The sequence below is a fragment of the Jaculus jaculus genome, chromosome 12 (genome assembly GCF_020740685.1).
Source record: "Jaculus jaculus isolate mJacJac1 chromosome 12, mJacJac1.mat.Y.cur, whole genome shotgun sequence".
NCBI lineage: Eukaryota > Metazoa > Chordata > Mammalia > Rodentia > Dipodidae > Jaculus > Jaculus jaculus.
The window spans coordinates 76,079,425-76,101,449 of record NC_059113.1 but is presented as its reverse complement, the minus strand read 5'-3'; the positions used below and the strand labels follow the sequence as shown (position 1 = coordinate 76,101,449).

Sequence of the window (22,025 nt, the reverse complement as noted above, 5' to 3'; positions counted from 1 at the left end):
GAGGCTGTCTTTTCTCCACCAGCCTTATTTGGCTGCTCAAAATTATTTTGGCTCTTGGAGGTTTTTTGTGCTTCCAAATGAATTTTAGGATTCTTTTTTGCTATTTCTACTGGAAGAATGCCATTGGAATTTTAATGGGGATTGCATTAAATGTGTAGATTGCTTTTGGTAAGATTGACATTTTCACAATATTGATTCTTCCAATCCAAGCACATGGCATGTCTTTCCATTTCCTAGTATCTTGTGCAATTTCTCACTTGAGTGTTTCAAAGTTCTCATTGTAGAGATCCTTAACTTCCTTGGTTAGGTTTATTCTAAGGTACTTTATTTATTTATTATGTTTTTGAGATAATTGTGAGTGGGAGAGTTTCCCTGATTGTATGTTCCACATGTTTGTTGTTAGTATATAGGAAAGCTACAGATTGCTGTGTGTTTAATTTGTATCCTGCTGCATGATTATAAAGTGTGTATCAACTCTAACAATTTGCAAGTAGAGTCTTCAGGGTCCTATATGTAGCGTGGGTTATTGAAGCCACCCACTACAATTGTGTGTGGTGTTATCTGTGACCTTTAGTCTAATAGTGTTTGTTTGATGAAATTGGGAGCCTCCATGTTAGGTGTATATTGGTTTAGGATTGTAATGTCCCCCTCTTGGAGTGTTCCTTTGATCAGTGTAAAGTGACCTTCTTTATCTTTCCTCAATGTTGTTTTGAATTCTATTCTGTCAGATATTAGTATAGCTACCCCTGCTTGAAATACTCTTTTCCATCCTTTCACCTGAATATAATTTCCATCTTTTATTGAGAGATTAATTAACTGGAGGCAACAAAACAGCAGGATCCTGCTATTCAATCCAGTCTGCAAGCCTGTGTCTTTTGATTGGGGAATTGAGGCCATTGATATGAAGAGTTATTATTGAAAGGTGTGTGTTTATTCTCACCACTTTTCTTGTTTTTTAGCGATTCCTGATTTCCCTTTATTCTCTTGTTTCAACTGTTATTTGAGTATGGTGTATTTTTTTCCTGTTTCCTAGAGTGTGTGCTTTGGTTTCTCTTCAGCATAAAGGATTTCTTCATATATTTCCTGTAGACCTGGCTTAGTTGTCATAAATTCCTTTAGCATTTGTTGTGGAATATTCTTATTTCCTTTTCAAATTGTATAGATAGCTTTGTGAGATAAAATAATCTTGGTTGACAGCTGTTGTCTTTCAAAACTTGGAATACATCATTCCAAGCCCTTCTGACTTTTAAAGTTTATGTTGAGAAATCTGCTGTGACCCTGATGGGCTTGCCTTTATAGGTGACTTGCTTTTGCTCTCTAACTGCTTTCAATATATTTTCTTTGGTTTGTGTGCTTAGTAGTTTAATTATAACATGGCTAGGAGAAGTTCTTTCCAGTGTTTGTGTGATTGATGTTTTAAAAGCTTCCTGAATCTGCATTGACGTTTCTTTACCAATTTGGGGAAATTTTCTCTTGTGGTTCTGTTGAAAATGTCTGTTATGCCTTTGGATTAAAATTCTTTTGTTTGATCTTTTCATAGTGTCCTGTGTATCTTGAACTTCCCATCCATACCTCCTATTAGCTTACCTTTCTCTTTGTTGGACTCTATTAGATCTGTCTCCTGGTCTTCTAGTTTAGATATTCTGTTCTCTCCTTCATCCATTCTACCTGTGAGACTTTCCACAGAGTTTTTTTCATTTCACTAACTGTTTATCAGTACTAGAATTTCTGCCTGGTTTTTCTTCAGTATTCCTGTTTCATTACTTGTGTCTTATAATGACCTCCTTATTTCATTAAGCTGGTTTCCTGTGTTATCTTGGAATTCCTTCAGTAGTTTGTTTTCTTCTTTAATTCTCTTGTTTCTTCTTTGAGTCCTTTGATTTCTTTGAGTATAGATAAAATCATTTTTAAAAAAATCTTTGTGAGGCATTTCATCTAAAACATTCTCATTGGGGTCATTTCTGATGGATTTATAATGTTTGGTGGGGCTTTATTGTCTTGATTCTTTATGTTTCTTGTATTATAATATAGCGATTTTTACATCCTGAGTTGATTTGATGCTTGGGTTTTCTAATTATCTGTGGTTCTCTTAGATGTGGAAATCCTACTTTATATACTTGCAGAGTAGGAGTTCAAGGTACCAAGTGTAGCTCTTGTACTCCAATCCAACCACAGAAGTAATCCTAGGGGTTGGGTTTGCCTGCTATTCAAGTATTCTTGTGGGCTGGGTCAAACAATTTACAGGCAAAATTCTAAACATCAACTGAACAGTATACACATTCAATAAAAACCAGCACAGTTTATGCAAGTTTGGGGATTAAAAAGATAACCTTAGGGCTGGAGAGATGGCTTAGCGGTTAAGCGCTTGCCTGTGAAGCCTAAGGACCCGGGTTCGAGGCTCAACTCCCCAAGACCCACGTTAGCCAGATGCACAAGGGGGCGCACACGTCTGGAATTAGTTTGCAGTGGCTGAAGGCCCTGGCGCACCCATTCTCTCTCCCTCTATCTGCCTCTTTCTCTGTCGCTCTCAAATAAATAAATAAAAATTTAAAAAAAAAAACCTTATAAAGGTACAACCCCTAAGGGTGTGTGTTGCTCTACACCCTTAATTCTGTCAGCTAGAAGACTGAAACTTCTGTTCTGAAATGGGTTCCAGGGCAACCTGGGTCTGATTCAGACCCTGCCCCCAATAATGAAAGAAGAAAGAGACAAAGGCCCTATGAATCTGAAAGCATTAAAGGCAACAAAGTCAACTGCCAAATACAGTTTAATTTGAGTATGGATAAGCCAACCATGAATATGTAACCCATAATTTGCCCTGACATGGAAAGAGAGATTAGCACTTCCAGTGCAAGCCTGTGTACTTGCTTTTTTGTCAGTCGGCCTCGTTACCTTTTAGGGTGGCTTCCAGTCTCTCCAAAGCTGAATGCCTTCCTTCATCCCTCTATGTTGTGCTGTGGATCTGGTGTTCTGATCTGCTGTGCTGGATGGCCTGCTGGTGGCTGAATGTGTTCTCTGGAGGTTGGCAGTTCTGATGGTTTGGGAATTGGAGAGTGCAGGAAGCCTGGAGTTTTACTTGAACTGCTCTGCTGGTCCCACCAGTATGTATGCCTTTCAGCAGCTACTTAGCTGATCTCTGCTGTCTCCCCTTTAGGTTTGATGAGGTTGGAAAATCCCCTTGTTTGTTCTTGCAGCTGGGCGCCGGTTCTGGCAGACAAATGCATGGCCACAAGTGTCTCTGTGGCATTATTGCCAGTTTCCTCCTTTCTAGTAGATCCTGGTCTCTCCTGCTTCTCTGCTGTGGCTGATAAAACCCTATACACCTTCACTTTTCGGAATAAAAGTGTCTCTTGCTATGGTTTTGCTTAAATCCCTCCCTAGGCAGGTTTGGTGTGACTCTCATGCAGCCATCTTACCCGCAAGTCCAAGATCCTGAAGCCAAAAAAATTGATGGTCATTATTTTTAATATACTTTTCAATTTTTACTTCTTTCATTCTGCTGACAACTTTTGTTGTTTGTTTTTCATGGCTAAAGATTCCAGGGCCTTGGGTATGCTAGATAAGTGTTGTATGTACAGTACTTGGCCTAGTTTTGTTTTGGGTTGGTTTGGTTTGATTTGGATTTTTGTGATGTGACTTGGTATACATATATAACTCAAGTTAGCTTTGAACTTGCTTCTTAGTCCGGGCTGGTGTTGAACTCAAAGTCATCCTGCTTCAGCCTCTCTTGTGCTGGTTTCATAAGCATGTGCCACCACACCCACCTCCTGAAAAATTTTTAGATACTTATTACTTGTATACATAACATGAATACCCTAAAACTGATAGTTTTTTTAATAAAATACATCATTCTAATTTTTTTCAGTAATTATATTTATTTTTTACCTAAATTATGATGTCTTAATTTATAGGTTGAAAGCACTAAAAAACAGTATGAGGTACTGATTTCTCAATTAAGGGAAGAACTTTCAGCCCTTCAAATGGTATGTGAAAAGACTATATTGATATTTTTCTCCAGATATTGATTACTTAATGGACAAGATACATGGTATTGATAATTCAATTATTTTAAATACATTTATTAAAACTATGAACCTATACTGTGGTCTAGAATAGAAGTGATATTCCAGTAAATGTTTTCTGCAGGTGATGGCTTATAATTGAGCAGGATAGGTATCATTTATCATATTTCACTTCTCTTTGACAGTGTTGTCAGCTCCTTGTTTCTGGGACAAACACCCGTGAATAAAGGGTATATTTCAGTCCTACAAATCTCGGGAAAAAGCTGCTTATTTCCATATGTCCAAGCAGAGAGAAGAAACTGCAGCAAGCAAACACCAACACTAGGAAACATAAACCACCAGTGCTAAAACTGCTGTCCATACCTTTGGACTAGAATCAGATCTGCCCATACATACCTTAAGGCTGGACTCTAGGATCCACCTCCCATGACACCTCCTCCAGCCTAGTGCCTGGAGACCCAAATAATAAGCTGTAATTTTAATAAAACACATGAGTATTTGGTCTCATACCTTCAAGTTACCATATTCAAACTACCACAGACAGAGAACACAAATAGGGCACAAACAGAAAACTACCCCTCTGCAGCTTTTGCCATGTGCTGGGTTCATTTTGGAGATCAGGGAGAAAGAGAAATGTATGACACTGGGAAGGAAGAAAGACAGGAAAACTTTTCCCTCAAGAAAATGAATACTGAAGGATAAGTAAGTTAAAAAGAAGAAAGGAAAAGAATACTTGTGTAACTAGAGATCCCATTAGTAATATAAATTTAACTTTGAAGATCCAATGAACTCAAATCTAATGATTTCACTTGCAAGATAACAAAAATACAAGAATTTTAAGGAATTTACTTATTTATTTGAGAGAGAGGAGACAGAGGAAGAGGCAGAGAGAAAGAGAGAATGGGTGCACCAGGGCCGCCAGCCACTGCAAATGAACTCTAGACACATGTGCCCCCTTGTGCATCTGGCTTATGTGGGACCTGGGGAATTGAACTGGTGTCTTTAGGCTTTGCAGGCAAATTCCTTAACTGCTCAGCCATTTCCCCAGCCCCCTAGTGAATTCTTGTATAACTGTTCTGTTATAAAATTTAAGAGTGAATTATGTCTCCTAAATAAAAAATGTGCATTAGTGTATGTTGACCAAATGTCAGTGGTATACTCATGCTCTCCCTTTAGGAAAATCTATCTCCAATTAGATGTAAGTACCTCAAAAAAAAAGAATTTTACTTACAACAGGATTTATGTACAGTATATTTAAATATCTCTGAAAGATGGATCACATTCGTTTTTTTCACATTCTACAGACTGTATGTATATATTATGAGGCTTTACTCATGCATAGAAGTCTTGAGTGTAATAACACCAATGAGTTACTTTTGTAAAGAATATTAATCTGTTTGTTTGTTTGCAAGCACGGAGAGAATATAATTGTGCCAGGGCCACCTAACACTGCAAACAAACTACAGACATATGAGCCAATTTGTGCATCTAGATTTTTGTGTGTACTTGGAATCAAAGCCCAGCCATTAGACTTTGCAAGCAAGTACCTTTTTCTGCTGAACCATCTCTCCAGCCCAATGGTTACTTCTTGTTAGTTTGCTTGTACTATTTCATGGACTGATTATCCACAGTAATAAACAAATAACAATAATAATAGTTGCATCTTGCTCCTCCTCAAATGAGGTAGAACAATGATGGATCCAAAAGTTGTATTCTAAGCTCCTCATGCATGCCGTGGAATTCACACCCACACTTACACACACACAAATAAATACATTTGTAATTTCAATCTGTGGTAGAAATGAAATACCAATTTTTACCACAGGCAGAGATCAGTCTAGTGAATGGTGAGTAATGAAAGGGGGGGGGGACAAAAAGAGGAATGATAGGAACAAATAAAAAGTCTACAAGAACATAAAGGCTATTCAAAAACAAGAAACCACTCCACCTGGCTTCCCCTCAAGGGAAGGCAAACAAAACTCATTCACAAGCAGTATGTTGTATCCTCTGAGTAGCACTGAAGATTGAGTCCTCAAGAGAAGACTGCTCACTAAGAAGCCCCAAAATCAAATCAAACAGATATCCATCTCAACAGATGCACTAATCAGAACAGAAAACACTAGAGACATGAGGAAGCTAGGTAATGGAACTCCTCCAAAATGTTCTAACTCATGAAACCTAAGATATTTTAATGGTTGAAGTGACAGACAAGGGATTCAAAAGTCTATTTCTAAAAATGATCAGTGAAATCAAAGAAGATGCACACAAGCAGGTGAATGAAGTAAGGAAATTAATTAAGGACCTGGATAAAATGTTTAGCTATCATAATGCTGGAAAGACTGGGAAGCCTGTTGGAGAAAAATAATCAATAATTTTAACCAGTAGTGGATCTTGCAAGCTTCACAGCTTGCCAGGCAGGCTAAATGTGCCAATTGTTGTGATGGTGGCATGTCTGTTGCAGAAGGAATGAACTGTTCTCTGGATTTGAGGCCTGCCCCATAAGAGGAAATTCATGCCTGACACTGAAAACCTAATTAAAAGCTTATGGCTGGGAAGGTCATAAGCTCTAGAGAGAAAACTACTACTATTGTCTGGCTAGATGAATATATTGTGCCCACCCAACAGCCCTTTGAATGCCTGTGATTATGCCCATATAATAAATTTTCTCTTAATTTTATTTATGGGAAATTATTTTTTCAAATGGAGGTGGTTACTGAAGAGACCCAAAACTCATTACAGTTCTGAGAACTGACAGTGTATTATTCAGCTCTAAGGGAGACATCTCTATAACACCCTCCAAGACTCAGGCACCACTGAGAAAGAGTTGTGGAAAGAATGCATCTTCCAGATACAAAGCAGCTGCGGTACTCTTACCCACAGTGGCTGAGGCTACCTGAACTAGACCTGCATAATGGGGTGGAGGGATGATGACATTAAAACACAACAGGGACTAGTTTGAAACAAAAATGGATTCAATGGAGGGGGGTTATGATGGAAAGCAAAGATAGGGGGCTGGAGAGATGGCTTAGCAGTTAAGCACCTGCCTGTGAAGCCTAAGGACCCCATTTCGAGGCTCGATTCCCCAAGACCCACATTAGCCAGATGTACGAAGGGGCACATGAGTCTGCAGTTTGTTTACAGTGGCTGGAGGCCCTGGCGCGCCCATTCTCTCCCCCTCTCTCTCTCGATCTCTCTCTCTCTCTCTCTGCCTGCCTCTTTCTCTGTCACTTTCAAATAAATAAAAGCAAAAATTATAAAATCAAAGATAGGGTACCTGGAGGGGATTATGATCATGGTATATTGTCTATGTGTATGAAACTTGTCAATAAAATGTTTATTAAAATTCAGCAATATAGATTTTAAAAGTCAGCAGCATGGCATGCTGGAGAGATGGCAGAGTATCTAAAAAAAGTCAACAGCATGGCTATGAAATTCAAACAAGTAAAATAATAACTAGAAAAAAAAAATTCAGGATATAAACGGCCAAGATGGTGACTGCCTAGCTGCGCTGCAGATACCAGGGAAACAAAGGCAAGAAATTAAGGGTTATCAGGGTCTTCTTGCCAGTGGGAGGGAACAGGGTAGGGAAAAACAGGGAATCACGGATCCCCTCTCGGGTGGGTAGTCTACCCCGCCCCATACAGCCGCAGCACCCCACGCCCCAAGCGGCTGTGCTCTGATCACGCGCCCGCCAGCCTGCTGCACTGACCGTGCGGGTAACTAGGCTGTTGTGGTCTGATCGCGTGTGCTGGCACGCTGTGTTCGGTTTGCACTCCCGCCGGGGCCACCTCAGCTATGATGAGGTGGCTGCCGGCCAGCCTCTGCTGTGTCCCGATACCATGCCCGCATCAGCTGCCTCTGCACTACAGTTGCATGTGCAGCGGGCCCACTCCCACAGCAAGGGCCACACAAGCCCACACAGAGTCACTAGCGCCAGCTCAGGTGTCATCCCCTACCTGTCCATCGCCACCCATCCCCCACTCCTCTGAGGCAGGAGAGCAAAGACTGTTTGCAGGTCCCAGTGTTCCCAGCCAGTTTGGGCAGCTTCAGGGCTTGCTACCTCAGTCCCCTTTCAAGCTCGAAGGCAGGCAGCTTTGGTGCATTACTTGGTGAGAATTCAGGCAACTTTGGCGCCCCTGTCAGACAGTAGATAGGCGGCTTTGGCAAGAGAGAGCAAAAACCCAGGCTGCTTGCAACTGCCCTAGGCTGCCTTGGATTCTCACTGAGCCAGAGCCCAGGTTGCTCAACCCACCTACCTGCCCATACACTGACATGGGTAGACCACAGCGCAAAAGTAATAACATGAAAAATAAAATGCAAGAAAATCCAGACTGATCACCCAGTCCAAAAAGGATCATATCTAACCAAAACATAGAAGAGTGTTTAGCATCAGAACATCAAGTGGAAGATATGAGCAATGCAACCCTGACCAACCTACTGCTAGAACTTGCAGGAAAGCTACAAAGGACAGATAATCGTGTGGATGCTATCATCACTAAGCTAGAGCAATATGATAAGACACTGGAAGGAATTCAAAGAGAGCTAAGAGAGTTGAGGGAGAGTGAATAAAAAGAGAACCTTAAAAATCAGCTGGCCACACTAAATGAAAACAAAGAAATGCAAGAATGATTTCCAAGAATCATCAGGAAAATCAGAAAATGAGTTGAAAAGGGAGCTAGAAAGAGCGATGGAAGTGATACATAGGAAAGTAGTAGAAAATGCAAACTTAATTGAACAAGTCCAAAACTCACTAGAGGCTCTTAAGAGTAGAGTCAGCGAAGTAGAGGATAAAAATCTGTTCTGGAAGACAAGATGGAAGAAACAGTTAGAGAGTCCAAAAATTTCAGTAAGTTCAAAAGTTCCTGTGAACAGAACATGAGGGAATTGTGGGATACACTTAAACGTCCTAATATCAGAATCATTGGAATACCAGATAGAGAAGAATTTCAGACCAAAGGCATGGAGAACTTATTTAACACAATAATTGAAAAAAAACTTCCCCCGTCTCTTAAAAGAAAGGCCCATCAACATACAAGAAGCAAACAGAACTCCTAACCAACTGGACCAAAGGAGAAACTCCCCAAGACATATTATCATTAAGACTCTAATCATTGACACCAAAGAGAAAATCCTAAAAGCAGCTAGGGAAAAACAGCATACCACTTTCAAAGGAAACCCCTTCAGAATTACTTCAGACTTCTTAATGGAAACCCTGAAAGCTAGAAGTGCCTGGAATGAAACTCTCCAAGAAACTATGGCTTCCAACCCAAACTACTCTACCCGGCAAAAGTCTCCCTTATAATAGATGGTGAAAGGAAAACTTTCCATGACAAAACTCAGCTTTACAATTATATGAACACAAAACCAAACCTACAGAAAGTACTCCAGGAAATTCTCCACAAAGAAGAAACAAATAACGAAACACAAATGCCTACAAGAAGCAGATCACAACAACCAAACCCAGAGTAGACACAAGAAATTTAAAATTCCAAGAAAACACCAACACACCTCTACCACCACAACATGGCAGGGATCAAATCAAATCTCACAGTCATCACCCTAAATATTAATGGCCTTAATTCACCCATCAAGAGACACAAGCTAACAGAGTGGGTAAAAAATTAGACCCCTCAATCTGCTGCCGTCAAGAAACCTACCTTACCACTAAAGACAGAAACCTCCTCAGGGTAAAAGGGTGGAAAACAATATTCCAAGCAAATGGGAATAAGAAACAAGCAGATGTAGCTATATTAATATCAGATTAAATTGACTTCAAACCAAAAACAATCAAAAAAGACAAAGAAGGCTACTTCCTACTTATAAAGGGAACAATACATCAAGAGGCTCTTAAAATCATAAATCTGTATGCACCAAACACAGGGGCACCACAGTTCATAAAACAAAACCTACTTGACAATAAAACAGAAATAACCACCAACACCATCATAGCTGGAGACTTCAACACACCATTATCAGTAATGGCAAGATCATCCAAACAGAAACTCAACAGGGAAGTAAGACAGCTCAACAAAACCATAGAACACTTAAACCTAACGGACATCTACAGAACTTTTCATCCCAAATCCACAGACTACACATTCTTCTCAGCAGCCCATGGAACATTCTCTAAAATAGACCATCTACTGGGTCACAAAGACTGTCTCCACATATTTAGGAAAGTAGACATAATTCCCTGCATGATATCAGATCATAATGCTATATTCCTAGAAATCAACAACAAAAGACCCACCAAGAATCCTAATGGCACCTGGAAACTGAACAGCACACTCTTAAACAATAAATGGATAGTGGATGAAATAAGAAATGAAATTGCAAAATTCCTGGAATTGAATCACAATGAAAACACATCATACCAGAACTTATGGGACACAATGAAGGCAGTCCTCAGGGGAAAATTCATAGCACTCAGTGCCTTCATAAAAAAACACAGAAAGATCCCAAATCAATAGCCTAACCATCCACCTAAAGGCAATGGAAAAACAAGAAAAATCCAACCCAAAGAGCTCCAGAAAGAAAGAAATAATTAAAATAGGAGCAGAAGTTAATGAATTGGAAACCAAGGAAGCAATTAAGGCAAGTGACAAAACAAAGAGCTGGTTCTTTGAAAAAATAAACAAGATTGACAAACCTCTGGCCAATTTGATCAAGCAAAAAAAAGAAGAGACTCCAAATTAACAAAATTCAAAATGAAAAAGGAGAGATCACAACAGACATAAGTGAAATTGGGAGAATCATCAGGACTTATTTCAAAAACCTCTACTCCAAAGAACTGGAAAAGGTGGAGGAGATGGATAAATTCCTGGACGCATATCATCTACCAAAGCTAAACTCAGAGATTAATCACCTCAATGAGCCCATCACACTCATGGAGATTGAAAAAGTAATAAAAAACCTCCCAAAAAAGTAGAGTTCAGGACCAGATGGATTCCCAGCCGAATTTTATCAAACCTTCATGGAAGAGCTCAAACCAATCTTTCTAAAACTGTGCCACACCATTGAAGAACAGGAAAAGCTACCGAACTCCTTCTATGAAGCTAGTATCACCCTAATCCCAAAACCAGGCAGAGATGCCACAAGAAAAGAAGACTACAGGCCTATTTCCCTAATGAACTTAGATGCAAAATTCTCAACAAAATACTCGCAAACCAAATCCAACAACACATCAAAAGCATTATCCACCTTGATCAAGTGGGAATTATCCCAGGAACACAAGGGTGGTTCAACATAGGAAAATCTGTTAATGTAATACACCACATAAACAAGCTTAAACATAAAAACCACATGGTCATTTCAATAGATTCATAAAAGGCCTTTGACAAGATACAACATCACTTCATGATCAAAACATTGGAGAGAATCGGCATGGCCGGTTCACATCTTACCATAATAAAGGCAATATACAAAGCTCCAAAGGCCCAAATAATACTTAATGGAGAGAGACTGGAGGAATTCCCATTGAGATCAGGAACAAGACAAGGATGTCCTCTCTTACCTTTGCTTTTCAATATAGTTCTGGAATTCCTAGTTCAAGCAATGAGACAGGAGAAGGAAATAAAAGGGATACAATATGGAAAGGAAGAAGTTAAGTTAGCTCTATTTGCTGATGACATGATTGTATATGTAAGAGACCCGAGAGACTCCATCCCAAAATTCCTGAAGGTGATTAACTCCTGTAGCAAAGTAACACGATACAAAAATCAATGCACAAAAATCTATAGCATTTCTGTATGCAAATGACAAAGATACAGAAAAAGAAATAAAGGACATAGTCCCATTTTCAATAGCAACAACAACAACAAAAAAATACCTTGGAATAAATTTAACCAAGGAAGTAAAAGATCTATACAACGAAAATATAAAAACTCTCAAAAAAGAAATTGAGGAGGACTTGAGAAGATGGAAAGACCTCCCATGCTCCTGGATAGGCAGAATTAACATTGTGAAGATGACAATCCTACCAAAGGCAATATATAGATTTAATGCAATTCCAATTAAAATCCCTACAGTGTTCTTCACAGAGGTAGAAAAAATGATTTCAAATTTCATATGGAAAAACAGAAGGCCTCGGATATCCAAACATATCCTCAGCAAAAGAAATACCTCTGGAGGCATCACCATACCTGATCTAAAGCTATACTACAAAGCCATAGTAATAAAAACAGCATAGTACTGTCATAAAATCAGGAGTATAGACCAATGGAATAGACTTGAGGACCCAGATTTTGGGTCAAGCAACTATAGCTACTTGATTTTTGACAAAGGCCCGAACAATATAGGCTGGAAAAAAGATAGAATCTTCAACAAATGGTGCTGGACAAACTGGATAACCACATGCAGGAAACTAAAACTTGATCCACACATTTTACCATGCACTACACTCAAATCCAAATGGATCAAAGACCTCAACATAAGACTAGAAACTCGAATACTACTGGAAGAAAATTTAGGAAGTACTTTCGATGATATAGGAATGGAAAAAGACTTCCTGAACAAAACCCCAGTGGCTCAAGTTCTTAAACAGTCACTCAACCAATGGGATCATATGAAACTGATGAGTTTCTTTATAGACAAGCATATAATAAGCAAAGGCAATAGAATACCCACAGAATAGGAGAAAATATTTGTGGGTTATCTAACTGATAGAGGCCTAATCTCTAGAATCTACAAAGAACTCAAAAGTCTAAATAATAAGAAGACAAATACCCCACTCACAAAATGGGGCACAGAGTTGAACAGGCAATTCACAGAGGAAGATATACAAATACAAATGGCAAACACACACTTAAGAACATGTTCATCATGTCTTATCATCAGAGAAATGCAAATTACAACAACTATGAGATTCCACCTTACCCCAATAAGGATAGCCAACATCAAAAAATTAAATGAAAATAAATGCTGGCGAGGATGTGGAGAAGCAGAAACACTCATTCACTGTTGGTGGGAATGTAGGATGGTACAACCACTTTGGAAAGCAATATGGAGACTCCTGAAAAAGCTGACTTTAGAAATACCAACAGACCCAGTTATACCCTTACTGGGCATCTATCCTAAAACCTTCAAACCACAGGCCAGAGAGATTTGCTCAACCATGTTTGTAGTGGCTCAATTCATAATAGCTAAAAGCTGGAATCAACCCAGATATCCATCATTAGAAGAATGGATAACGAAGATGTGGTATATCTACACAATGGAATTCTATACAGCAGTAAGAAAAAACGACACAAAGAATTTTGAGGAAAAATAGTTGAACCTCGAACAGATCATTCTCAGTGAATTTACCCAATCACAGCAAAAAAATCAGCACATAGTCTCACTCATCTACACCTAACCTGAATCTACCCAAGATACCTTACATACCCAGCAAGCACCTCATGTACTAGACAATAGGATGGGTGGGGAGGGCAGGGAGGGCATTGAAGAGTGGAAAACAGTAATCTGGTCCCAAAGGGCAGTGGTACCATAAAATTCTACTTCCTAAAAGACAGACTAAATGGCTGAACCTTCATTAGGCCCTTACAGGAAACACCTGAACCTTAAGACACTGGAAAGGTTAGGATCAAGACTAACCTAAATCTTCTACATCTTCCCTCCCTCCCTCTCCCCCTCTCCCCTCTCTCTCCTCTCTAACACTTGTATATTAGTTATGTTTTTCCTCAATTTCTTAGTGGGCACTGACCTGTAACCCCCACTACCAGCTTGTGGCTACCATCCACAGTGAACTTTTAATCAGAGACACTTACAAGGTTTCCCAAAACAATGACAGACTTCTGTCAGAGTACTTGATGACCCACCAAAGTCCAGTGGTAAGACCCTATTGCTGAAGATTCCATACGCAGCTGACATGTAAAATGGAATGGCATGGCTGGAAGCCAGGAGAGAGTCAGTCCCCATACAGTCAGTGTGTCTAGTGCCAGAAGGTGCTACATGGGCAACTGGGGGAAATGACCAATATCTGTCCAAGCATCTCATTGTCTAACCTAATTAGCAACAAATAACCTGATGTGATGCCCACACAAGTGCAATAGTGGCACACAGCCGTGGTGGGGAACCAGCTGCTCTTGATTTGGCTAACTGATCCCCTCAGTGGTACCACACACATAGCTGGATTTGGGAAACAAGTCAGAACCATACCCAAACATAAGTCCACTCTCCAATATCAAGCTACAATCAATCATGGGGTACAAGAGGGCCTATACCTATCAAACTCTCTATCAAAAAAGTACTTGTGATTTCACTTTTCTGGCTGCTAACTTACTCTCTGTTGGAGATTCTGCTTCTCTTCTTCAGATAGATGCAGATCCTAAGGAGAGAGCTGCCCCAACATTCCTCAAAAGGGGCCCAACTGAAACTAAGGACAATTGGCAAAACAAGCGAGGGTGATGTTTTCGTGATGAACCGGATACCAGCACAAAGGGAAGGAGACCACCACAGAGAAAAATCAATGCCTACCAAATCAGAGAGCCAGAGCCTCAGATGCCCCCAACACCTCAGCACTGAAGCAGACCAAAAATGAACCCAACATGGCTCAGGGAAATTTTGCGGATGAGGGGGCAAAAAGAATGTCAGATCCACATGTTGGGTCATGATATGCAGAGACATTTATTGTACCAATAACTGTGGGTAACTCCACAATGCACAACCCATTTACATCAACAAGGAGGGTCCAATGGGAGGGGGTAGATCATGGATGAGCCTAAACAATGGTACCAAGCTCCCTGTATTTGCTGAAAAGAAAACTAATAAATTAAATTTTAAAAAATTCAGTCAAATAAGAAGTTCAACGGAAAATATTATGCATCTACCAGATCAAGAAAAAGAAAGAATTTCTGAACAAAGACAATATTGAATGAAATACTACATTCAGATACCAATAAAGAGGAAATAATAAAAGCAAGGAGCATGATCACAACCTCCATAAACTGGACAATGATCATGACATCAAACCAAGAATCCTTGGGGTAGAAGGAGCTGAGATTTATATTTTAAAAAATAAGTAAAGTCAAAAACCTGACGTTATGAAAATAGATTACAAATGTTTTCAAATCTAGGGAAAGAAATGCAAATTTAAGCACAAGATGCCTTATTACCTCAGACATAAGTAAAAATAAACTAAACCTATCCAGAATGCATTAAAGTTAAAATGCTTATACTACAGAACAAAGAAACTACTAAAATCTGTAAGAGGGCCTAGAGAGATAGCTTAAAAGTTAAGACACTTTCCCACAAAGCCAAAGGACACAGGTTCAATTCCCCAGGACCCACGTAAGCCACATGCATAAGGTGGCACAAGCATCGGGTACTTGTTCGCAGTGACTGGAGACCCTGGCATGCCCATGTCTATCTGTCTGCCCCTCATTCTCAAAGAAATAAAAATGAAATAGTTTTAAAAACCTGTAAGAAAAATGACAAATCACAAAGGCAAAACCCTCAGATATCTCAGCAGAAACCTTAAGAAGCAGGAAATCTTGAAATAATATTTCAAAGATTGACTGTATGTATAACTGCCAACCAACATTATTATATCCAGCAGATTCAAAATCAACAGAAAATTAAAGACAAGACAAAGACAAAGCAATTCATGACCTCTAAGATAAAAGTGCTTAAAATGTTTAAAGGGGCCCTATCGTCAGAGGAGGAAAAAATTCAGTTTCATTCAGAAGAACACCAGAAAGAATAAATTTCATTGGAAGAAAACAAAAACTAGGAAGTAACTAACCATATTCAAACCAAGAAATCACCAAAACCATAAGAACAGGAAACATTTGAACCACTTAGAAAAGCAAGAGAATTACAAAAATGGGCAAATGCCTCTTAGTTATAAAAGAAGATGCAGATTAGCTAATAAAAATGAAAAATGGGGCTGGAGAGATGGCTCAGCGGTTAAGCGCTTGCCTGTGAAGCCTAAGGACCCCGGTTCGAGGCTCGGTTCCCCAGGTCCCACATTAGCCAGATGTACAAGGGTGTGCACGCATGTGGAGTTCGTTTGCATAGGCTGGAAGCCCTGGCGCGCCCATTCTCTCTCTCTCCCTCTATCTGTCTTTCTGTCTGTGTCTGTGGCTCTCAATTAAATAAATAATTTTTAAAAAATGAAAAATGAATCTAACCCTTTTTCTTCAAAAACTCCATCTCACTTGCAAAAATAGACAAAGTGAATGGATGGAAGTTGATATACCAATTCACTGGATGCCAAAATGACGCAGAACTATATTAAAATCTAACCAGGTAGCTTTCAAGCCACATGTACTCAGAGGAAGCAGGCTAGTTTGTATTAATAAGGGAAACAAATCACCAAAAAACATGACAGTTGTAAATATATATGCCTCAAACATCAGGGTTCCCATTGTCTTAAAAATTTATTAATGTCTGAGAACGTGGAGAAATAGGAACCCTCATCCACTGTTGGTGGCAATGCAAATGGTACAACTACTTTGGAAAGCAATATGGAAAGTCCCAATAAGGTTGAATATAGAGTTACCAACAGACCCAGTTATTCCCTTACTGGGCATTTATCCTCAAAACTGCATGCTTCAGTTCAGAGAGATTTGCTCAGCCATGTTTATAGGTATTTAATTTATAATAGCTAAGAGCTGGAATCAACCCAAATGTCCATCATTAGATAAATAAATAACCAAGATGTGGTATATCTACACAATGGAATTCTACACAGCAGTAAGGCAAAATGACACAGTGAAATTTGAAGAAAAATGGTCGCCTGAAACAGATTATTCTCAGTGCGCTCACCCAATCACAGAAAGATAATCATCGATCACATAGTCTCACTCATCTGCAGCTCCTAACCTAAATGTACCCGAGATGCTTACCTACATAATCAGAATCTTGAGGATAATAGGGTGGGTGAGGTGGGAGGGGAGAGTAATGGTGAGGGTGGGGGACACAAAACTGGACTCAAATGCCAATGGTACTATAAAATTCTACATCCTAAAAGACAAACTAAATGATTGAACCATCATCAGGTCCTTAGAGAGAACACATGAATTACAGGGCTCTGGAGAGGGTATGATGAAGACTAACCTTAATCTTCTCCTGTTTCTCTCTACCCCCCCTTCTCTCTATCTCTTTTATGTTACCTGCCTTTTTCTTCCTTCTTTTCCTTGGCACTGGCCTGTAACTCTAGTACCAGCATATGGTTATCATGCACAATGAGCTATTCATCAGAGAGACCTACATGGTTTCCCAAAAGAAGACAGATTTTTGTCAGAGTACTTGGTGACCCACCAAAGGTTACTGGTAAGACCCTCCTGCTGAAGACACCATATGCTATTGGTACAAAACATGAAGTAACCTGTCTTAAATCTGGAAGAGAGTCAGTACCCAGACAGTTAGCTCATCTAGTGCCAGAAGGTGCTACATGAGCTGCTAGGGGAAAATGACCAACATCTGTCCAAGCAACTCATGGTCTAAGTTTCTCACAGCAAACAGCCTGACATAATGCTTACACAAGTATAATAGTGAGAAACCATATGCTCTTGATTTGGCTAACTGATACGCTCAGTGGAATGCAACCCATAGCTGGACCTGGGAAACAAGTCAGAACCACATCCAAAAGAAGCCCACTCTGCATTATCCAGCTCCCACCAGTCGTGGGCTACAAGAGGACCTACACCTATTAAGTTTTCTCTAAAATAACAATGGTTATCCCATTTTATCTGGTGCTAACTTCATTGTCTGTTGGAGAATTTGCTTCTCTTTGTCAGATGGATGCAGATGCTAAGGAGAGAACCAGCCCATCACACCTCACCAAGGCCCCAGCTGAAACTAAGAGTAATTGGGGAAATGACCAAGAGTGCTGCTTTCTTGGGGAATCTGCTACCAGCACAAGGGTGAAGGAGATAGACACAGAGAATACTCAGCTCCTTCCAAATCAGATATCCAGAGACATGGAGGCTCCCAACTCCTCATCACTGAAGCAGACCTAAAATGAACCCAACATGGCTCAGGGAAATATGCAGAAGATAGGGCAGAAAGAATGTCAGAGCCATAAATTGGGTCATGATACACAGAGACATTGCCTCTTACCCATAACTGATGGCTATCTCCACAATGCATGACCCATATTACCCAACGAGCAGGGTCACTGCAGAGTGGGGAGGGCAGTGAGAGGCTAACAATGGTATCAACATGACTGTGTACACACTGTGTATATAACCAATAAAAAAATAAAATACTAAAAAGTTTATTAATGGGCATTAAAGGAAAAATAGAACCTAATAAGAGTGAAAGTGAGTAATGACATCAATATCTCATCTTATTTTTAAATCGGTCATCCAGACTAAAATTCCATGAAGAAACTAAAAGTTAATGGCATTGCACTGTTGATCATGAAGACTTAAACCACTACTATAGAATATCCCATCTAACAGCATTCTTCTTGTAGCCCATGGAACTTTTTCTAGAATACATCTTAAGTTTAGGCCATAAGCAAGTTTTAGCAGATACAAAGGAACTGAAATAATTTAACTAATAATTTAATCTTATTTTCTAATAAGATATATTAATAAATCATGGAAGAAGAAAACTAGAAATCAGTAGCAAAAGAAACTCTAGAAACTAGACAGATATTTGGAGGTTGCACAATAGACTCTTGAATGGCCAGTATGTTCCCAAAACAATCTTAGAGGAAATTTAAAATGTTGTATAAGTAAATAAAAATGAAAGTATGTCATATCAGAATATGATATGTGGCAAAGGTAGTTCTAAGAGAAAAATCATATCTATGAGTGCTTAAATTACATATCACAAATTGAAAATAAATAATGTACCTCAAGATCATAGAAGAACAATACAAACACAAAATCAACAACAGAGCCTGCCATGGTGGTGCACATCTTTAATCCCAGCACTTGGGTGACAGAAGTAGGAGGATTGTTGTGAGTTTATGGCCACTCTGAGACTCCATAGTGAATTCCAGATCAGCCTGGGCTAGAGTAAAACCCTACCTCAAAAGAAAAAAAAAAAAAAAAATCAATAGAAGGAAATGCACAAGAGCAGTAATTAGTGTAGAAGAGACTAGAAGAACAATACAAAGAGTCAGTGATAAAAAGAGAAAAACAAAATTGAGAAACTTACAACCAAACTAATTTAGAGCTATAAACAACTTAACTGGATCTGAAAAGAATAATAGAATAGACACAGTAAAGAAACATCTCCAGTAAATGTCCAGAACCACACAGATTCACAGCCATAGTATACCAAATCTTAAAGCACTAAGACCAGTGCTTCTCAAACCATTCCTTAAAACAAAAAGGGAAGGAGTGTTACCAAGCCCATTCTGTGAGGCCATTATTACCCTGATAATCAAAACCAAGAGAAATAAAATAAAACTTTAATCATTTCCTTACAGAACAGACATAAAGTTCTCAAAAAAATAGTAACTGAAAATAGTAATTGCAAACTGAATTCATCAACACATTAAAGTGATCATACTACATAGTCAGGTTGGTTTTATTGCACGCATGCTAGGATGGTTCAATATACATATAAATATGTGTAATGCAGCACCTAAGTAGAGTTAAGGAAAGAGATCATGTGGCCATCTCAATAACTACAAAAAAATTCTTTGACAAATTTCAGCATCTTTTCATGATAAGTATTTAAACAAACTAAGAATATAGGAATAATACATCACTTAATAAAAGCTTTTGATGACATACCTATAACCAACATTATGTGACATGGGATAAAGGCATTTATGTAAATCAGAAACAAGATCATGTATTGATTAATATAGTGATTCAATCCTTAGCCAGAATAGAAGTAAAGGGAATACAAACAGGAAAGGAAGAATTCAAGTAGTCCATGTTGGTAGACAATATTATCCTGTACATAAGAAAATCTAAAAACACAAGAATTTAAGCAGAATATTAGGACACAAGGTCAATGTGAAAAAATCAGTACCTTATCTATATCCTAATAACAAATATATTGAAAAGAAATCAAACAGTCAAATTCACAATACCCTTCTTAAATTTATTAATGTAGTTGAGGAGGTGAAGGTCTTACAATGAAAGTATTGAAACACTAAAGATAAAAACTGAAGACCCTGGAAAAATCACTCAATGGTTGAGAGCCTAGCTTGCAAGGCCTGACAGACTGGGTTTGATTCTCTAGTATCCACAGAAAGTCAGATGGATAAAGTGGTGTGTGCATCTGGAATTTGGTTGCAGTAGCAAGAAGCTGTGGTATAACCATTCATATTCATTCTCATTCTCTCTCTCCCCTATGCAAATACATAATAAAGAGAATGTTTTTAAAACACTGAAGGTAGGGCCAGAGAGATGGCTTAGCAGTTAATGCTACTGCCTGCAAAGCCAAAGGACCCAGGTTTGATACCCCAGGACCCACTTAAGCAAGATGCACAAGGTAACATGTGCATCTTTTGTTTGCAGCACTGAAGGCCCTGGCATGCCCATTCTCTCTGTGTGTACCTGCCTGCCTGCCTCTATCTCTCTCTCTAATAAATAAATAAACTTTTTTAATAAAAAATCGAAAATACTGGAAGATTGAAAGACTTTTCATGCTCATACATTGCCAAAATAACTTGTCAAAGTGGCCCTATTACCAAAAGCAATCTACAGACTTAACATAATCCGTATAAAAATTTCAACAACATTCTTTACAGTACTAGAAAAACAATCCTAAAATTCATATGGAAGCACAAAGACTCCAAATAAATAGCCAGAATATCCTTGAGTAGAAAGACCAAACCTGGAGGTATCATAATACTGAAATGCACATTGTACTATGGAGCCATAGTAACAAACACAACATGGCACCTTAACAAATAATCACACATAGACAGTACCTAGAAAGAAATCCATAACTGTAGCCATGTGAATTTTTTATAAAAGTTTCAAAAACATACACTGGAAAATAGCCTTTTTAACAAATGATACTGAGAAAATTAGATACACACATGTAGAAAAATGCAACAATCCTCATCTTCACCATGTGCACAGACCAAGTCAAAATGAATCAAAGCCTTACTATAAGTGATAAAACTTAAACTAGAGAAAAACAAAGAAAACACATCATATATATGCCAAGACTTTCTCAAGGACTCTAGTAACTCAAAGCAACAGCAATAACTGACAAATGGGATTACATGAAATTAAAAGGCTTCTGTATATTAAAAGAAAAAACAAAGCGAAGAGACAGCCTGATGAATTGATGACGATCTTTGCCAGCTACAAATGTGTGGGAGATTAATATCTAGAATATTTCAGGAACTCAAGAAAAACACCAAAAAATTCCAGTAAGGGGCAGTTCTCAAAAGAAGTGCATACAACCAGTAAATATGTGAAAAAATGTTCCGTATCTTCAGACATTAGGGAGATGCAAATCAAACTACATTGAAATTCTGTTTCACCGCAGCAGAATGGCTACTGTCAAGATAACAAACAACAACAAATAAATGCTGGCAAGGACATGGGTAGAAGGAACCCTTCCACACTGCTGTTAGAAATACATATTAGTGTAGACACAAAACTCAGTATGCAGTTTACTTGGAAAAAAAGGCCATATGTTCTAGCTATACCACTGGGGTATATATTAGAGCCAGTGTTGGATTCCCTTACCCCTCAAGGAGAAATAAAGTTAACATCCCCAAACTGGGAGAAACAGCATCCACAAAGACAGGATGATTCATTTAAGTTCTTGATGAATTTAGTAGAGGTTACTTACTCTAGCAGTGGAAGGCTGAGGACAACTGCACTTTGTCATGGTCTCCAAACTCCTCCTGCTTACCAAGTTCTCCCATTTTATGACTGTAAGTCAACAACAGAATTGCTGCAAACCTGAGTTCAGAGTGCTGAATAGTGTTGAACCAGCAGAGGTTACTGTTGGCAACATAAAAACAGACAAAACTGACTCTGAGAAAGCTGTTTATGTGTGCTCCATTCTTACTATATCCAGAATTCTACTTTAGCTTCTTTTGCTACAGCCTGGCATGTAGAACAGTTA

The 22,025-nt window shown here is 38.9% G+C and overlaps 1 protein-coding gene across 11 annotated transcripts in view; it reads left to right on the top strand.

The window, feature by feature from the left end:
* Sclt1 (sodium channel and clathrin linker 1) overlaps window positions 1–22,025 on the top strand; it is a 222,541-nt gene that overhangs the window by 123,763 nt on the left and 76,753 nt on the right. For 7 of the 11 annotated variants that reach the window (XM_045131671.1, XM_045131667.1, XM_045131669.1 and 4 more), the window contains one exon: window positions 3,912–3,983. The exons of the other annotated variants lie outside the window; for them this stretch is intronic. In XM_045131671.1, coding sequence (XP_044987606.1) covers window positions 3,912–3,983 — 72 coding nt within the window. The remainder of the gene's footprint in view (window positions 1–3,911; window positions 3,984–22,025) is intronic. 11 annotated transcript variants of the gene reach the window in all.